Source organism: Rhea pennata, chromosome 1 (genome assembly GCF_028389875.1).
Source record: "Rhea pennata isolate bPtePen1 chromosome 1, bPtePen1.pri, whole genome shotgun sequence".
Taxonomy (NCBI): domain Eukaryota; kingdom Metazoa; phylum Chordata; class Aves; order Rheiformes; family Rheidae; genus Rhea; species Rhea pennata.
Window position 1 is genome coordinate 49929639 of NC_084663.1, and position 15308 is coordinate 49944946.

The 15308-nt window shown below is 38.5% G+C and overlaps 1 protein-coding gene across 3 annotated transcripts in view; it reads right to left on the minus strand.

Annotated features, from left to right (window-relative positions):
* TMCC3 (transmembrane and coiled-coil domain family 3) overlaps positions 1-15308 on the minus strand; it is a 48282-nt gene that overhangs the window by 17473 nt on the left and 15501 nt on the right. Inside the window, exon 1 of one of the 3 annotated variants that reach the window (XM_062585344.1) lies at positions 2887-2920. The exons of the other annotated variants lie outside the window; for them this stretch is intronic. Coding sequence (XP_062441328.1) covers positions 2887-2904 — 18 coding nt within the window. The 5' untranslated portion in view covers positions 2905-2920. Of the gene's footprint in view, positions 1-2886; positions 2921-15308 lie in introns of those variants that run through there. 3 annotated transcript variants of the gene reach the window in all.

Genomic DNA, 15308 nt, shown 5'->3' on the forward strand with positions numbered 1-15308 from the left:
GTAAACAACATTTAATTTGCAAAGTAAAAATATAATGGAACAAGATTTTCTGCTGCTGTCACTATGTTACTAGATTGTGTTGCATGCAATAATTTCCATTTGTGAATTGAATTAAATCTTTTTTAAGAACAACTTTGGAAGAAATTGCAATTTAAACATCTGCCATTAATGAGGATCCACAAAATCTTGAGAATATGGAACAAAGAATCTGATGTAGTTTTGAACAAGCTGGAGTAGCAGCCTTTATGTATTGCCTGCATAGCACTCGTAAATCAAAGCGGACTTTTCCTCACAGAGATCTTTGCAGACTGAAAATGCATCTGTGTCTGTCTGGCCAGAATGAAAATGTCAAGGGTGGAATGAACTCCAGCAGATACTAAAGGCTCTTTACAGAACTCACTGCCTTCCGTTCCATCTGCGAGGCACTTCTGCTCAGCATCTTCTTATGTAGTATCAACACGCAGAATATACATTATGCAAATAAATGTATGGACAAATTCAGTCTTCAGAAACTAATACCAAAATAAGGGGGAAAAAAAAATCCAAAACAAAAACCTCCTCTCCTTTCTCTCTGCCTTCCAAAACAAAACTCACTCTCCTTTGGAGAAAAAAAGGAAAAAAAGAAAAAAAAAAAAAGAGAGAGAGAGAGATCAGTCACAGGCAAGAAACAGAAATGACTTTGTTTAATAGACCACTCAAAAGTGCTCAGAAACTGCACAGTTGCATAGCACACAAGGCTACACAGAAGAGAGCACAGAACAGAGCCAGTGGAAAAAACTATGCCCGAGGCATTTTTTCTTATTCTGCTAAAACATAAGAGTTTTCAATTTCACTGTATTAAATGGCTTTTATCTTTGTAATTGAAGAGTTGATAAAATATTATAAACCAATATTACATGGAACTTACTTGCTACATGGACATGCTTGTATAAAGTTGTGCTCAATATAGCACAGATTTAGTTGAGAACTATCATAGGAGACCAGCAGGGCTAAAAAACAACATCAATAATCCAACAGCAACATTGAGTTGCATAATAGAAGAACAAGCAATGCCAGCATATACTGCTATTACTGTCCTTTCTTGCCTTTAAGTATTACAGCCTCTTTTCCTTCATATTCAAGGCCTTTCATGTTTTGTACTTAAAAAAAAAAAAAAAAAAAAAAAAAAAAAAAAAAAAAGATGACAGGGAGGATTAAGGCCTTTTTAATATTTTTAGAGTCACAATTTAATTCGGATCTCAGTATCATTAAGGACATCTTGGCTTTTCATCTTAGCCCTCCAGAGAACATGATGGTGTCACAGGGGTTATTATTAATCAGGTAAGGCAATACTAAACAACAATTAATTGTTCTGAGATAATGCCTCTCAGGTAATGATATAGTTTCTTCAAGTAATATTTGTTAAAATATAATTAAAGATCAGACAGGCTTACTTTACCAAGAGGTATAAGGCCAGACACCATGCTAACTGTAATTTAGTCTAAAGACAAAACAGGCAAACTTGTCAATTCATATTAACAAGGACTGCTTACTAATCAAATAAGAATTTTGTGGAAACAGGAAATCCTAATACTGTCATCAGACTATTGCAACACAGTCAGCTTTACACAAATAAAAATGACTATAGCTTGCTACACAAATACCACCTATATTGATAGTTACCATTTTGCTTTTGCTGATCTAATATTTGTAACTTTATCTTTTTACCTTAAATTAGCTGTATCACGCTCCTAATCTGCAATATATTTTACCTGGCACAATAGTTGCAAAAAGTTAAAAAAAATGCTAATTTCTGCATGAACGCTTCTCATTAAGAGATTAAGACTATTCTAGAACAATCTGTTTTTTTAAACGATAATGATTATTTATATTACACCACACAAGCAACAAGTGTTAATTCTGGATAGCACCAAATTCAAAGTACACAATTTTATGCAATCCATCAGTTGACACAAGTGATGATATATTGCTTAATTAATACAACACAATCTTAAAAGAGTGGATTTTGCTACATCTCCAGATGGGCCTACTATTAATTCCACAGTGATGGATAAGTCCAAATGTAAAGACATGATTTTCAAATAAGATACGAGTGTAGACCTGTATTTCACCTCAAGAATCTCTTCCAGCATTGTTGAGAAGCTTCACATGCTACAAAAAAACCATAAATCTGTCTGTATTGTCTAAGCGTAAAGGGTAATAGGAGTTATTCATATTATTCCCAACAAATACCTAATGAAGCAAAAGAGGTATTTCAGATTCTCTTATAGTCACAACTCGCATTAGCTAGGCCAGGATAGCAGTAATTATTATGCACTCCTAAAAACAAGAATGCAGACTATTGCTTTTCTGCTCGGTCAGGTTGTCACTTACACTTATGTAAATGCCCATCATCCATGACTTTCTCCTTCCAGAAACTGAGTTACAGAGTTCACCAATCAACTTCTTTGCCAAATACATGAAAACAATAGAAGATGCTCTAGAGCATTTTTAAGAGTTATTTTTCAGCTTTTTGAAAGTCACTGCTTCCTTGACCTAAACACAGAGAACTGGGAGAGCCTCCCTCAAAAGACTGTCGTAGTCAAACAGTTGCACACATCGCATTGTAACTTTTCTGTAGGAAGCGACAGGCTGTGCAGCTCGAGTAGCTTTGCTGCTCATGTTCTTTGGCCATTACAGCACAGCAACGGAACCAGTTAAAGCAGGATACAGAAACTCAGTCATATGCTTCCTCCCAACACAATTTTATTAAACCATAAAATACTGCAATCAATCTGATGGGCTTTTTAATGTAGCTTGTAACCTTAATTCAGAGTGTTGAACAAAAATTATCATCAGAAAATGCTATTCATTCAGCCTACATTCAAGCTAAAGATAGAACCTTACCCAAAAGCATGTAGACATAATCACAAGTCTCCAATTCTTCTTTAAGGCTGGTTCCTACATATTAAAATCACATTATTTCTTTCTACTTTTACAGCTGTGGAAATGTTCGCAGCCTATTCGCCAATGCAATTTGATTAGAAATGAAACCACAATCAATACTATATCCAAGCTATTCTTAGCCTGCCTCCCTCCTCTCTGAGCTTTCTAAACAGATGCATTTTTTCCCCTCTTAAGTTTCTATTCAGACAGTCTAAAAGGATATGCTTAATATCACCCTGTTGGCTTTGGTGTAAAAGATTTATAAACATATTACCATATTCAGTCATAGCAACAGCACAGAAAAAAAGGAACAAAGAGGAGCTCAGTGGGAAAGGAAGCAGACAAGAGTCATGCTGTCCTTGGAGTCAGATGATGGTTGCTGGCACTGTGCTGAGCCAGGGCTCTGTACCTGAGCAGGGAGCGCTCCTTAGCTACAGGCTCTCAAATCCTGTAGTAAACAACATTACTTTCTAAACAGGAGACCTCATACCTTTACAAATGGAAAAATAATTAAAGTTATTTTCACAGACTGAGGCATTATAAAATTGTCTAAATATTTTTTCCTTCATCTCTCATTTGAGAAATCTCTCATTTCTCTGGAGTAATTTAAACCAGTGTAAACTACAGTTTATAAATCAAGATATTTAATGCTCTAAACAGGCAGATGAAGCCTTAATTTACCATTAAACCCTCAAAAATATGGCTCCTGTGAGATGATTCAAATGATACTAGCATAATTACAGTTTCATTAACACAATGAGTTAATATTCTACACTAAGTATTACCTATTGAAAAAACATTCTGCAGATACACTTTCTAAAGAAACAGATTGTTCAGTACGCTCACTTTCTGGAGGGAGTTACTTGCAAAATATAAGAAATAAATAAATTTCACCTTAGCTCTTTCACAAGTCAATGATGCCAATAATTCTGAAGGCGAGCCCCGCTCTTTCTTTCAGCTACTGCTTTTTGCTCATCCATAAAGCCTGTCATACCTTGACTTCAATGCCATTATTTCTGAAGAATGCTTTTACCTGTTCCTTTACTGAAAATTCAACAATACATGTCCAGGTTCCACAACTACTGTCCTGAAACAAGGCCAAAATTCAGGAGCACAAGGAAAGTGGCTGTTAGATCTGAGACTGCCGCTGAACAACTTGTATTTACTGCTGTATCAAGAAGCTTCTGAAGATATAATTTTGAATTCAGACAAATAGAGGGATTTCTAAAAAATTATAGTTTAATTTACAAGGGAAGTTACTCCAATTCATGTCTGTTAGCTCCTAATATTTGTGTTACTATCACAGCAGACTGCCTAGCAGGTAAGTAGGATCAGAGATGTCCTACTCTATACCAAGAAGACTAATATGCACCAAACTAGTCTTAGTTCTGATTTTGGTTCCAGAGTATCAGCTATTTTCCAAAGTAGAGAAGTGTACTAGCAACCAGCATTAATTTTAGACAGAAATATATTTTAAGAAGTATCTCCTGAAAGCTTACCTTAACACTGCTGATAATAAAGGTCTGAAAGAAAAGTAGGTAGTAAACTTAAAAAACAGAGGAATATCTAATGTTTCAGCAACTCATCACTAAATGGCTTATTTTCCATGTCAGCTATAAAGCAAACATTTATGAAATGCTTTGGGAAATTTTAAGGCCAAATGGAAAATCACTTCTTGAAATGATCCTTCCCTCCCAATTCAGATTTAAAGTCTGCCTCTACATTTGATTCTGGTATTAACCACATATTAACCATGCCATTTTAACTTTATGAAATGAACTATACCACTAATTACTTGTCCCATTTGGTCTGTAGGCTTTTTACTTACTTTTGATTATCTTTCTTGTTCATTTGCAAAAATATTATAAAACACGGCCTTTGAGAAAGTGTTGCTTAGCTCACTATGGAAATAAATGCATTATGTTCCTCTATGTAATTTACTCTTTAAAATATTTAGACGATAGTCATACAGCCTGAAAGCAAAAGGTACAATAAAGATTATTGAAAAAGCTTGTTAGGGCTGTCTACTAGCTGAAAGTCAAGGATCTAACAAAATTAAAGGAGTTACGCATTCAAACGCTTTCAGATTCACCTATGCACATATACTGGCACCACTATAATGCAGTCTATCCGAGTAACAACTGTTGAGCATATTTAAAGCAGACTACAACTATTTCTCATTTATTTAGCAGTCTACTTGAAAAAGTTGTTTCACTCCCCTTACTGTGAAGAAGGCAATGTTATGTTTATGGCATTTATATAGCACTAACTGCACAATACAGATTTTAAGTAATTTGTTCACAATGCTGTGCATGAGATTTGTTAACACACAGACCTGGGGTTAGAGGTTAGTAGTATTTAAATAAATATATTTATAAAGTAGAGTAATAGAGTATTTGCACCATTTCACCACTGCTTTTCATGTTCACAATATAGTTTTGGGGTCTTGTGAAGTACTGGATAAGAGGAAAAGTTCATACCATGCTTACAATACTGTCCTATTTTATTACCTAGTGTATCAGTGACATAGTAATGTAATTGGCTACATAGTGTGTTCAAATTGTCTTAAGTCAGAACTGATCACAATTTTTCCTATAGTTTTACTATTATCTGTAGGGAAAGGAAAGAAATCTTCGTAACAGAGACGGTTCCACTACATGCACGACAACAGCAACATAGGCTCTATTTAAGTTTTAACCTAGCCTAGAGTGGAGATGTGTGTGTGTGTGTGTGTGTGTGTGTGTGTGTGTGTGTGTGTGTGTGTGTGTGTGTGTGTGTGTGTGTGTGTGTGTGTGTGTGTGTGTTTCAACTTACAAAGCAAAGACCCAACTATGAGTAGTTACCTTGTCAAAAAAAATCTCATGGTACAACTAAAAGAAAACCTAATCTAATTCAGTAGCTATGCTAACACAGACTGATCATGTAAAAGACTGCTATACATGAACGTACAAAAAATCACTACTGACAGACTAGACAGCCTGCCAAAATCCTGTACAGTGAACAAGTCTAGCAAGGTCAAAAGATTTTTAGAGCAGAATGATCAGAACTGGGGTGTTAACAAGATGCCTTTGTGATCATCTTCTGAAGAGCTCTCACTGTTCTACGTGGGATGTGTAAATTAAAAGTCATTGCTTGTTGTTCGAGATGCCTGTCTCCCAAGTGACCTGCTCAAATGGTTTTGGCTGCATTTCTGACCTGCAAAAAGGCAAAATCTAGAGAAACTCTGTAAGACCCAAGAGCACCCCCAGTGATACACTATATCCCAAAGCATGTATGGAGACAGTCATGCCAGAGGTACTCAATGATCTGTTCCACAGGAATTTGCTCCCCCCTCAACACAAAGATACTGCAATGCAATATGAGCCGGAGGGATGGAAAAAAAAATCCACCACATTGTTTTTGAAACCAATTACAGGTTCCAAGTGTCAGAACACGATCTATTTATTTCCCTTATTGCCAGTGTTGCCTTCTGAACCTGCTCAGTATGTATTCACAAAATGAAATTATGCGATCCTCCACCCACAGAAGATCAAGTGTCCCAACTGCTAACACTGCTGTAAACATTTAAGTGCTCTTGTTAGACCAAAAATAAACAAAATGTTTCTTTGACAACCACAGATACTTGATCTGTGCTTAGATTTAGATTTAAGGTAGATCCTGCAGCCACCTCAGACAAAATTTCATCCTCAATCTGATACCACATATATCTGACACCTTGCATGTAGCGATTCTGTTACCTGCAAATCTTAACCTAGACTCTTACATCTTCACTTTCTCATCCATGATGTGTACAGTATCCATGAATAAGGTATGATGGCATCTGCTTTGGCACGGGGGAGCTGAACCAGTCGCTATTCTGGGTGAAGCAGGAAGGGCTGGAATTTTGCTGAGTGTTAAGCTCAGGGAGGACATTACAGGACCTTTTCTGTTCCTCCCTCGTATATGGGACAATGCCATACATGAAGATGTTGCTTCAAAGCACAGCTTACTGATTAAATTCACAAAATAACCTTTCTACCTCACATGAGCTCCAGATTTCCCCCTTGCCTCCCTCAGCCCTTTCCTTTTCTTCCTATACTCTTTTGTGAATTCTTTTCTGTTCTCAGGTCTTTCCCTGCAACTTTTGCCCTCCCACTGCATACATTGTAATAACTGGGTGCCTTCCTTGTCACCCATAACTCCTGTAGGATCTACCTACTTCCTGAAATTCACTGGCTCAATTTAGATTTTACTCATCTCTGAGCCAAGGGGTCTTGAAGCTACAATCTAGCTTTATAACATTTATAACAGAAACATCTAATTTGTTCTAAGTGGTACAACTTCCTGTAAATCTCTCATACCCACTGAGATTTTTTTATCTTAAGAAGTTCAAAGAAAAAAATTCCTCTTTGTCTAAGCGTATAATCTTTTCTATAGGGTCATTCTCAATCTCTGAAAAGATGCCTTATCAAACTTAGGCTCTTTAGCTTACATGATTTTACAAGGAAAGCGACGTAAGAACTTAATTCTAGGAGTCTAACAATCAGTTAATAACTGCTGTGAGATGCAGCTGCAGACATAAGAACCAACATGAATGCAGAATACCACATAACAAGCTCCAACACACTCAGCCTTCCCCACGAGGCCGCTAGTACTTGGAAGAAACTCGCTTCCCTCTCTCACCTCTTGTGTCTGCATCTTCAGTTCTCAGACACAGAGGGAAAAAAAAGAAAGTACGAAAGGGATCACGTAAGAAACAAAACAAAACCGGAACACTCCAGGACAACATTGAAAGCCTAAATGCTAAGGTATATATGCCATCTACTTACGTGGCTATCGGAGCTGCCACTTGCCTGTCAGGTAAAAATAACCTGCTTTAAAATCTACCATGGCACTGCCCTGCAGATAACACAAGGGGAGCCAATTTCAATTGCACATTCAAATATGCTTGCCATCTTTTTTAGCCAAACCTCTTAAAAACTTAAGTAATTAAAAAGAAAATTAAAGTTTTCTGATATTTGTATAAGAAAAATAATTACCAATACCTTTTTGTCTCTCCTTTGTATTACCCAAAATTAAAAGGAAAGTAATACTCCAAAATCAATTTTAGTTGCTTGAAACAGATCCATGATTCCAAACAACCTGCAAGAGAACTAACATAGGTAGTCTGAAGACTTAGTACTAAGGCAAATGTCACTGTTTCAAATGAAATGCACTTAATCAGCAATTTCCTGAATTACTTTTCCCATTATTTCATATGCTTAGAAATATATTTTCCCTATGAGTTTTTTCCCCCTGATATCCATGAGATTTCTTTGCAATGACTTCATAATAGTCAACTAACTGTGGCAATGATATCACAGCCTGTTGCCAGGAGAATCGAGTGAGAGCAAACAGTATCACGACTTCACTGCAGAAATCAATGGGGAAGAAAGAGGTTCATTGAGGAGGAATTATTTCTATAGCATCAACGTCTTCTGCAACAGGCATGAGGGGAAAGAAATCACTGACAGACAAGCCTCCCGGTTAGGATCACTTGTCAAGGAAGTAAGAGCTGGGTTCCAGGCTCTCTTCAGCTTGAGACATGTTCAGACCCACAGCTTGGAAGAAGACTTATCAACCACCAAACTCACAGCTGAAAAAAGGACATTCCTCTGCTTCTCCTGAGAAAATGTGGCACCTGGACTCCAAGATTTATGGGGAGATTTAAAAAGAGAGTATGGCAGCAGCTCAGCTATGATAGAACATGCTCCTGGTAAGGGGAAAACTGCCCGCACCCTGTGTTGAACAAAGACGCTGTCACTGAAGGAGGGCACTTCAGCATCTTGCGTTATGTTCTTGGTCCCCACTATTTATTCTGCAGCAGGGAGAAGGGAGTCCCCACTACATATTCTTCAACCCCAGGGCTGATCTGCCTGGGGAGGTACAGAGGGCTTGACCAGACTGCACACCTCAAGAACCCAGGCTCCCAAGCGGTTTACCAGACCAGACAGTAGGTAACAGGCGAAGTGTCCAAAAAGTGGCTGCCTTTGGGTTCAACAGCAGCTTATTCAAGCTGCAGTATTTCCATACAACATGTTGAGCCTTAATATTTATCCTATTCCTGTAAAATTATTTTTTCAGTACATTGTTCATCAGTAGAGTTTAAGCCACGCTGCTCTCCCATTAAAAGAGCAATTGTGCTATGATGTTGTCCACCAGCCATGACCTGAATGGAGCTTACCAAAAATCACTACCTAATACTGGCAGAAATAACTTGAAAACAGGTATTGCATGCAAGCCAGAGCTCCTAAGTAGCCATATCTGTTCTGTGTAAACTGTTTTTACGTCTTCAATACATGTCTAACTCAATCAGTGCCATCCAATTATCTCTAATATGATGGTAAGCTGGAACTGCTTTATAAACCTAAATAATTCACCATTGAAGAGTGCTAATGGCACTCCAGTTCAGAACTAAGCACCAAGAGCCTGTCACTGTTGGGACTCTTCTACACGCATCCCTTAACTTAAGAACCCCAAGCTGTCAGTTACAACAACTTTAACAGTTGTGACTGAGCAGTCCACATTATTTCAAAGCTCTGATGATTTTATTTTTCCTATTAAGTGTGCTCGTGAAAGATTTTCATCAACTAGTCTGAGAACCTCATATGCCTGCAAAATAGCTTACATCCTTTGGAACACTTTAGTGGACAATCTTGCCCTGTGTGTCAGGCATTAGAAAAGTCAATAGAAAAGCTCTGGAAAAAAAAAGATTTCTGTATCAACTTAATGTTCAGTCCTACAGATGATGAGCCTTAATATGGATACTTAAGTTTTGGCAAGGAAAACTAGAACCTGGAGCTAAAAAGCTACCTGAAATATCCATCCCTGTATGTAGCAAGATCAAGCATGGTTATTAAAAGTGTGAATTTATTTTTTAATGAAAGTACACTAAATGTAGCTAGTCTTTAAACACTTAACAGTGTGTTAGACTGCAACACTCCATTCCAAAAAAAGCAACATTTGTTTAATTTTTTATGAAGGTCATGATTTTCTTGCTTCAGTGCTCATGAAAGTGAAATATTAATGCAATGCACAGAAATGAAACATACTGAAAACCCCCAGAGCTCTGTCAAGGCACCTCGATCCAGAGTTTCAGAAGCAGCAACCAGAGCAACTTCAGTAAAGACTGTTCAGCCAAACCATGTGCCAGCTAAGCAGTGCAGAAAAGAACTTCAAACGCTTGACTAAGACCAAGTGCCTTTTTTTGGTCTCAAGCACTGATGAATCCAAGCAAAACCATGAGCATCACTATACCATGCACCAGAAGACCGTGAAACACTGTCAAAGTGGATTAAATGTATCTACTGAATAAAAAGGAAATACATTAAAAAAAAAGCAAAAGAAAATGAACACACCCCCGAGCTCTCTCACAGAGAGAGCACATTTTCTTTTTCTACAGTCCAATATGATGGTAAAGACACTAGAGCACATTAACCCAAGCCGTTAGACCAGACTGTTAACAGAGCTTTCATTATTAGCATACTTTGCCAGTTCATCACCAGTCAGCCTGCATCATAACCTAAATTCAAGTTAGAGCATGAAGCTTCCTCTGGTAGGAAAGTTCCATGGGACAGAAGCAGACACTGTCAGAGTGCACACGTTACACCTGCTCAGCGGCTGGATAAACACCAGCGTTTTGTGCACCTACCACGAGATGGATAACTTGATGCAACACCAACGCTGTGCTCCTTCTGAAGGCAACCATGATTGTTAGTAATGCAGTGCGCTAGGACTCACAGACAGTTAAAATTTTGCTTCCACATAAAGAGATAGAAAGAACTCTTCTGCAGGGTTACACGCAAACTGATGGTCATTCCAAAGACTGCAGCAGGATCGGACTTTGGTCAGAGCAGGCCAGCAGCAGGCAGGCATTTGCTTCAAAGGTTGCCAAAGAAATTAAGTAGGAAACCTTGTACCTAAGCACAGCCTGGACAGTCAAGCTGCCTGCAGTTCAAAAGCAAGCATCAGTAACTGCTTTAAGGACACTAGCAGCCCAGTTCTCCTGCAACTGAGACTTGACAACCAAACAATAAACATGTCTAAATCACTGCTAGAAACCACATATGCCCACAAAGTCTAGCCAATCCATTTTTTTTTCTTTTTATAAGAGACTGGATGCTTCTGGATCATTGATTTTCTGTTGTTCTGTGACTTAATGTTTGAACTGGGGTGCACTATGGGCAAGAACAGCTATGTGGTAATAGAGCGTTAATTTTTCTTTAGGTAATAATTTGTGATTGGCTTAAATTACCCTACAAACTTCACTACTACAAATTCCAGTAGCAACCTGCCCATTATATAAATTTTTCCAATATACCTGGAAAGTATCAGGACTAGCAACTAACAGAGTGCTACAGTAAATATACTTTAGTCTAACACTACTAAACAAAATTAAGGTATAGCCATCATTAATTGGATGGGACAAGTAATTAAGCAGTTTAACATAGCAATTTCACTTGAATTGGGAAAAATAGTAGTATCTGTAAACAGGCTGCTGGACAGTATGCTTGTCTGTCCTACCTTCTTATCAGATTCCTTTTCTATTTTCCTGCATGAAAGACTATTCTGTGTGCATGAGTGTGTACAATGGTGTAAGTGCCAGAAGCCAGTGTCAGACCACAGGTCAGAGGGGCCTACACATGCCTGTGTTGCCAGCAAAGGCAGCTATGGAAGTCAGGGTGTGATTGTGGGTAAACACCAAGCCAGAATAGCCAGTGAGCAGGTCAATTGACCTGGGAGCCTGGTGTGTGTATGGCTACTGGAGGTACCAGTGGAGTCCTGGCCAACTTCCGTGGGGTCTGGGATCAACCGGGAGATAAGTGTAGGTGAGTGTGAGTGCGTGCCTCTTAAAGGGACCCCAGAGGGGGATATGGCTGCTGAGGGTCTAGGGGAGTCCTAACCAACTGCTGGAGAGCATATGGTCTGAGGGTCTACTGAGACCCGCTCCTGTGTGTCTGCGTGCTCGTCTCTAAGGGTGAGCCCACAGAAGGAGCTGGCTACCAGAGTGAGCAGGGGAGTCCTGGCCAACTGTCAGAGAGACCATGGGGTGTGAGGGTCAACTGAGACCTGTGGGGGGGGGGAGGAGGAGGAGGAGAGGGAGGGCCATGAGGTGGCCTGTACCAGCCACTAGAGTGGGCTGCAAGCCTCAGGGGCTCATTTGTCCAGGCGCCAGCAACTGGGGAGAGGGAGACCAGGAATCCTGATACTAGCTACTGGGAGGATCGAGTTTCTAAGTCCAACTGCCAGAAGGATCCATATTGTACATACATATAGACTTATGTCCCACTAACAGACCTTCCTCCTGATTAGAGAGTGCAATAGGATGGAGCCATTGGTGCAGTTTGTGTGAGTGCTGAGTGTGTTTGTCTGTATTGATCTTTGTGGCCAGTCACGTATCTACATGTTGTGTATGTTTGCTCCTGTGCATGTGAACTGGGAATAAATGCTCAGCCTCGCTAGTGGTTGAACCTGGAGCATGGAACTGCCGCAGCCTGACCTCTCATCAGCCTTTCAAATTCGCTATGTCCCCAAACACCAGAGGATTTTCTGCTTCCTCCTGTGATTGAAAATGGCTTCAGCTTCTCTAGTGTCCCTTGAATAACCTTTCTGGACTGGCAGGTGGGCAAGAGAGCATTTTCTGTGGATAATCTCAAACTATATGCATTCTGACCAGCCAGCCTGCTAGTCAGGCAAGTTCTCTCTGGAGAATTTCACTCCCTGGAAGAGAAGGTAAGCACCTGCTGAGGAGACAAAAAATTATTTTCACAAGATGTCCAGGCTCATTATCTTTGAAGTATCAAGTCTCTTGTTAAATTTGGCTGAAGCCACATATACTCACTTGAATATAATTGAGTGATGTAAAAGCCTCAGGAAACATGTAAAATAATTTCCAAGACAGGAACACAGGAACCTCATGTCTCCTAACACTGAAAAGTTACTTCCATAAACTTGTCAGGTTTTCTTTTAAAAAGAAGTCATGTATTTTTCCTGCTACTCAAGTTTGGAAAGTAATTTCCGAACATTATTCTTCCCATGGATAAAAAGCTGATTTTGTTTCCTGGCCTAGCTTTACTCACAGTTAGGTGTTTCTCCTCTATCTCCAACTTGACTTAAAACAATTCTCCGTGTTACTGGCACATAGGCGCAGAATGACATACATTAAATGAAAATCCAGTTTCCTCTCTTTACCAAAAGAATAGGGTCTGCTACTTTGGAAGACTTTGCTCTGCGCTCATCTCTCTTCTCTTCCCCTATCTCTGTTAAAATCTCCTATTTAGCATATAATTTATCATGTGGCACCATAGCAAGTGTTTGACTTAGGGCCACACTCATATTCTAAGTGAAAGGTAGTCACTTTTGCTAAGAAAACAGGCCATATTATCTGGCAGTGTCCATCCTTTAGTTAAACCAAGGGTAGGATTTATTTCATTTTCTGTTCACTTCCAAGTCTCAGATTAAGTCATTATTCTCTCCTTTAAAAGCTGCTCAAAGACCTACTTGCTTTAAAGCCTTGCATATCACTGAGGTGACAGTAAGGCCTTTCTTTGCTTGGAATTTTCCTTTCTCTTTTATAAAGGGATCGGATCCCACACTTGCTATTCTTCTGGGGAAGATTAAAACTGCTGATTCTTTGCATTTTTCTCTCTAGCACAAAGACTGAAAACATGAAGTTCTCCAAGTTTTGCTTTCGTTTTGATTAAAAGTACTTCCATTTCTACACATCCACGTGTATTAATATAAGCCATGTTAGCACCATGGCTAAACTCCACAGCCCTGCCTGACACCCAGGACAAAGTTAACCATTTAAGTTCTATGAATATATTTAGAGTAATCTCATTCTGAAAGTTAAGCCTCACGGGGGGATTTACTTATTCTTTCTGTTTACATGGTGGAACATATTGTTTCCAGTTCTATGGGATTAAAGAAGAAAATGCTTTGGAAACCAATACCTTAATTCTCTTACTAAACAATTTAGAGGTATCCATGAGAGACAAAACCTTACATTAGTCTGAGATGAGACAGATGCAGAGGGGAAAAGAAAAGAAAGATTAGTCCAGAAGATGATGAGAAATCTCATGCTTCAGGATGAAAAATAATGCCTGAAAAATCTGAAAAATAATGCATTAGTTTCACAAAAGCTCTGGACAGGATTCAAAGCTGTAATATGAGGCATCTTTTACTACTGCTTAGATGGTTTATGGGTTTTCTTTAATGAAAAATTCAGGTCAAGATGATAGCAAAGGTTCTTTGTTACTAAATCTAAGGACTACCTGCACTCTAATCACTGAAAACAATTCAGCTTATGAGATTTCAGGCTAAATTATGGCATCACATGCAAAAGAAGGGACAGTCTAGCCACTGAAACACTGATGTTTTAAATGAAGGTATTTAATACATGCTGCTACTATAATTCACACTGGCCATTCAGTCCCCCAAAAAGATATGCCCTGAACCAACTGCAATAAGTTGCTCTGTTCTTGTGGTGGCTTGCAGATGAGCAATGATTAATACTGAAATCTTAATTTTCATAGTCCTAACCCCTATTCTCACAACTTTATCTTTCATAATGAAGCTGCTAAGCTAGAATTTCTCTATGAGTTCCCTCAGAAATGGAAAACACCAGGAACTGGTATGAGATAAAAATCCCATTTAAGTCAGTATTTCAAAAACATGGAAAAAATTACATTGGCTTCAAACAGTTGCATGTGTTTCACATGGTATAACTTTACAAGTATTTTTCCACATACAAAATGCTGGAGACAAAGATCAGCCAAACTTTCTAAAATATAGACAATATTCATACTTCAGTCCTGTTTGTCTCCAAAAGTAAAAAAAAAAGGGGGGGGGTATATATATATATATATTTGTATGCACATGTATATATATGTGTGTGTGTACGTGTATATATATACACACACACACACATATAAACAGAGTGATGAAGGGGCATAGATTGAAGTAGCATAACAAATCAAATCTGTCTGGAAAACTTGTAATATTTCTTCATACAAACGTTCTGGAAACTATAAGTTGGACAACAAGAGAGCAAGAAAAAGTCATCTAGCAGTAAAATTACATCTTCATCCTCTCTTTTCCTCTCCCACAAAACAGTGACAACAGCACATAACTGTTACTACTGAAAATATGTGTTTAGGTAAACTGGTCACTTTTAACTGATGTCTAGCAATTAGGAAACTTTGTTTGGTACCTGTAAGTGTATTATCCAGCACACCAAGAATACCAAGTTTTGAGTCCAATCAAAAAAAAAAAAAAATCTCTAGAGATCTATGTTGCATGAAGAACACACCTTGCCAGAGAAGAGATTTATACAGTAAAGAGACAGTCCATTACTTTAGTGGGAA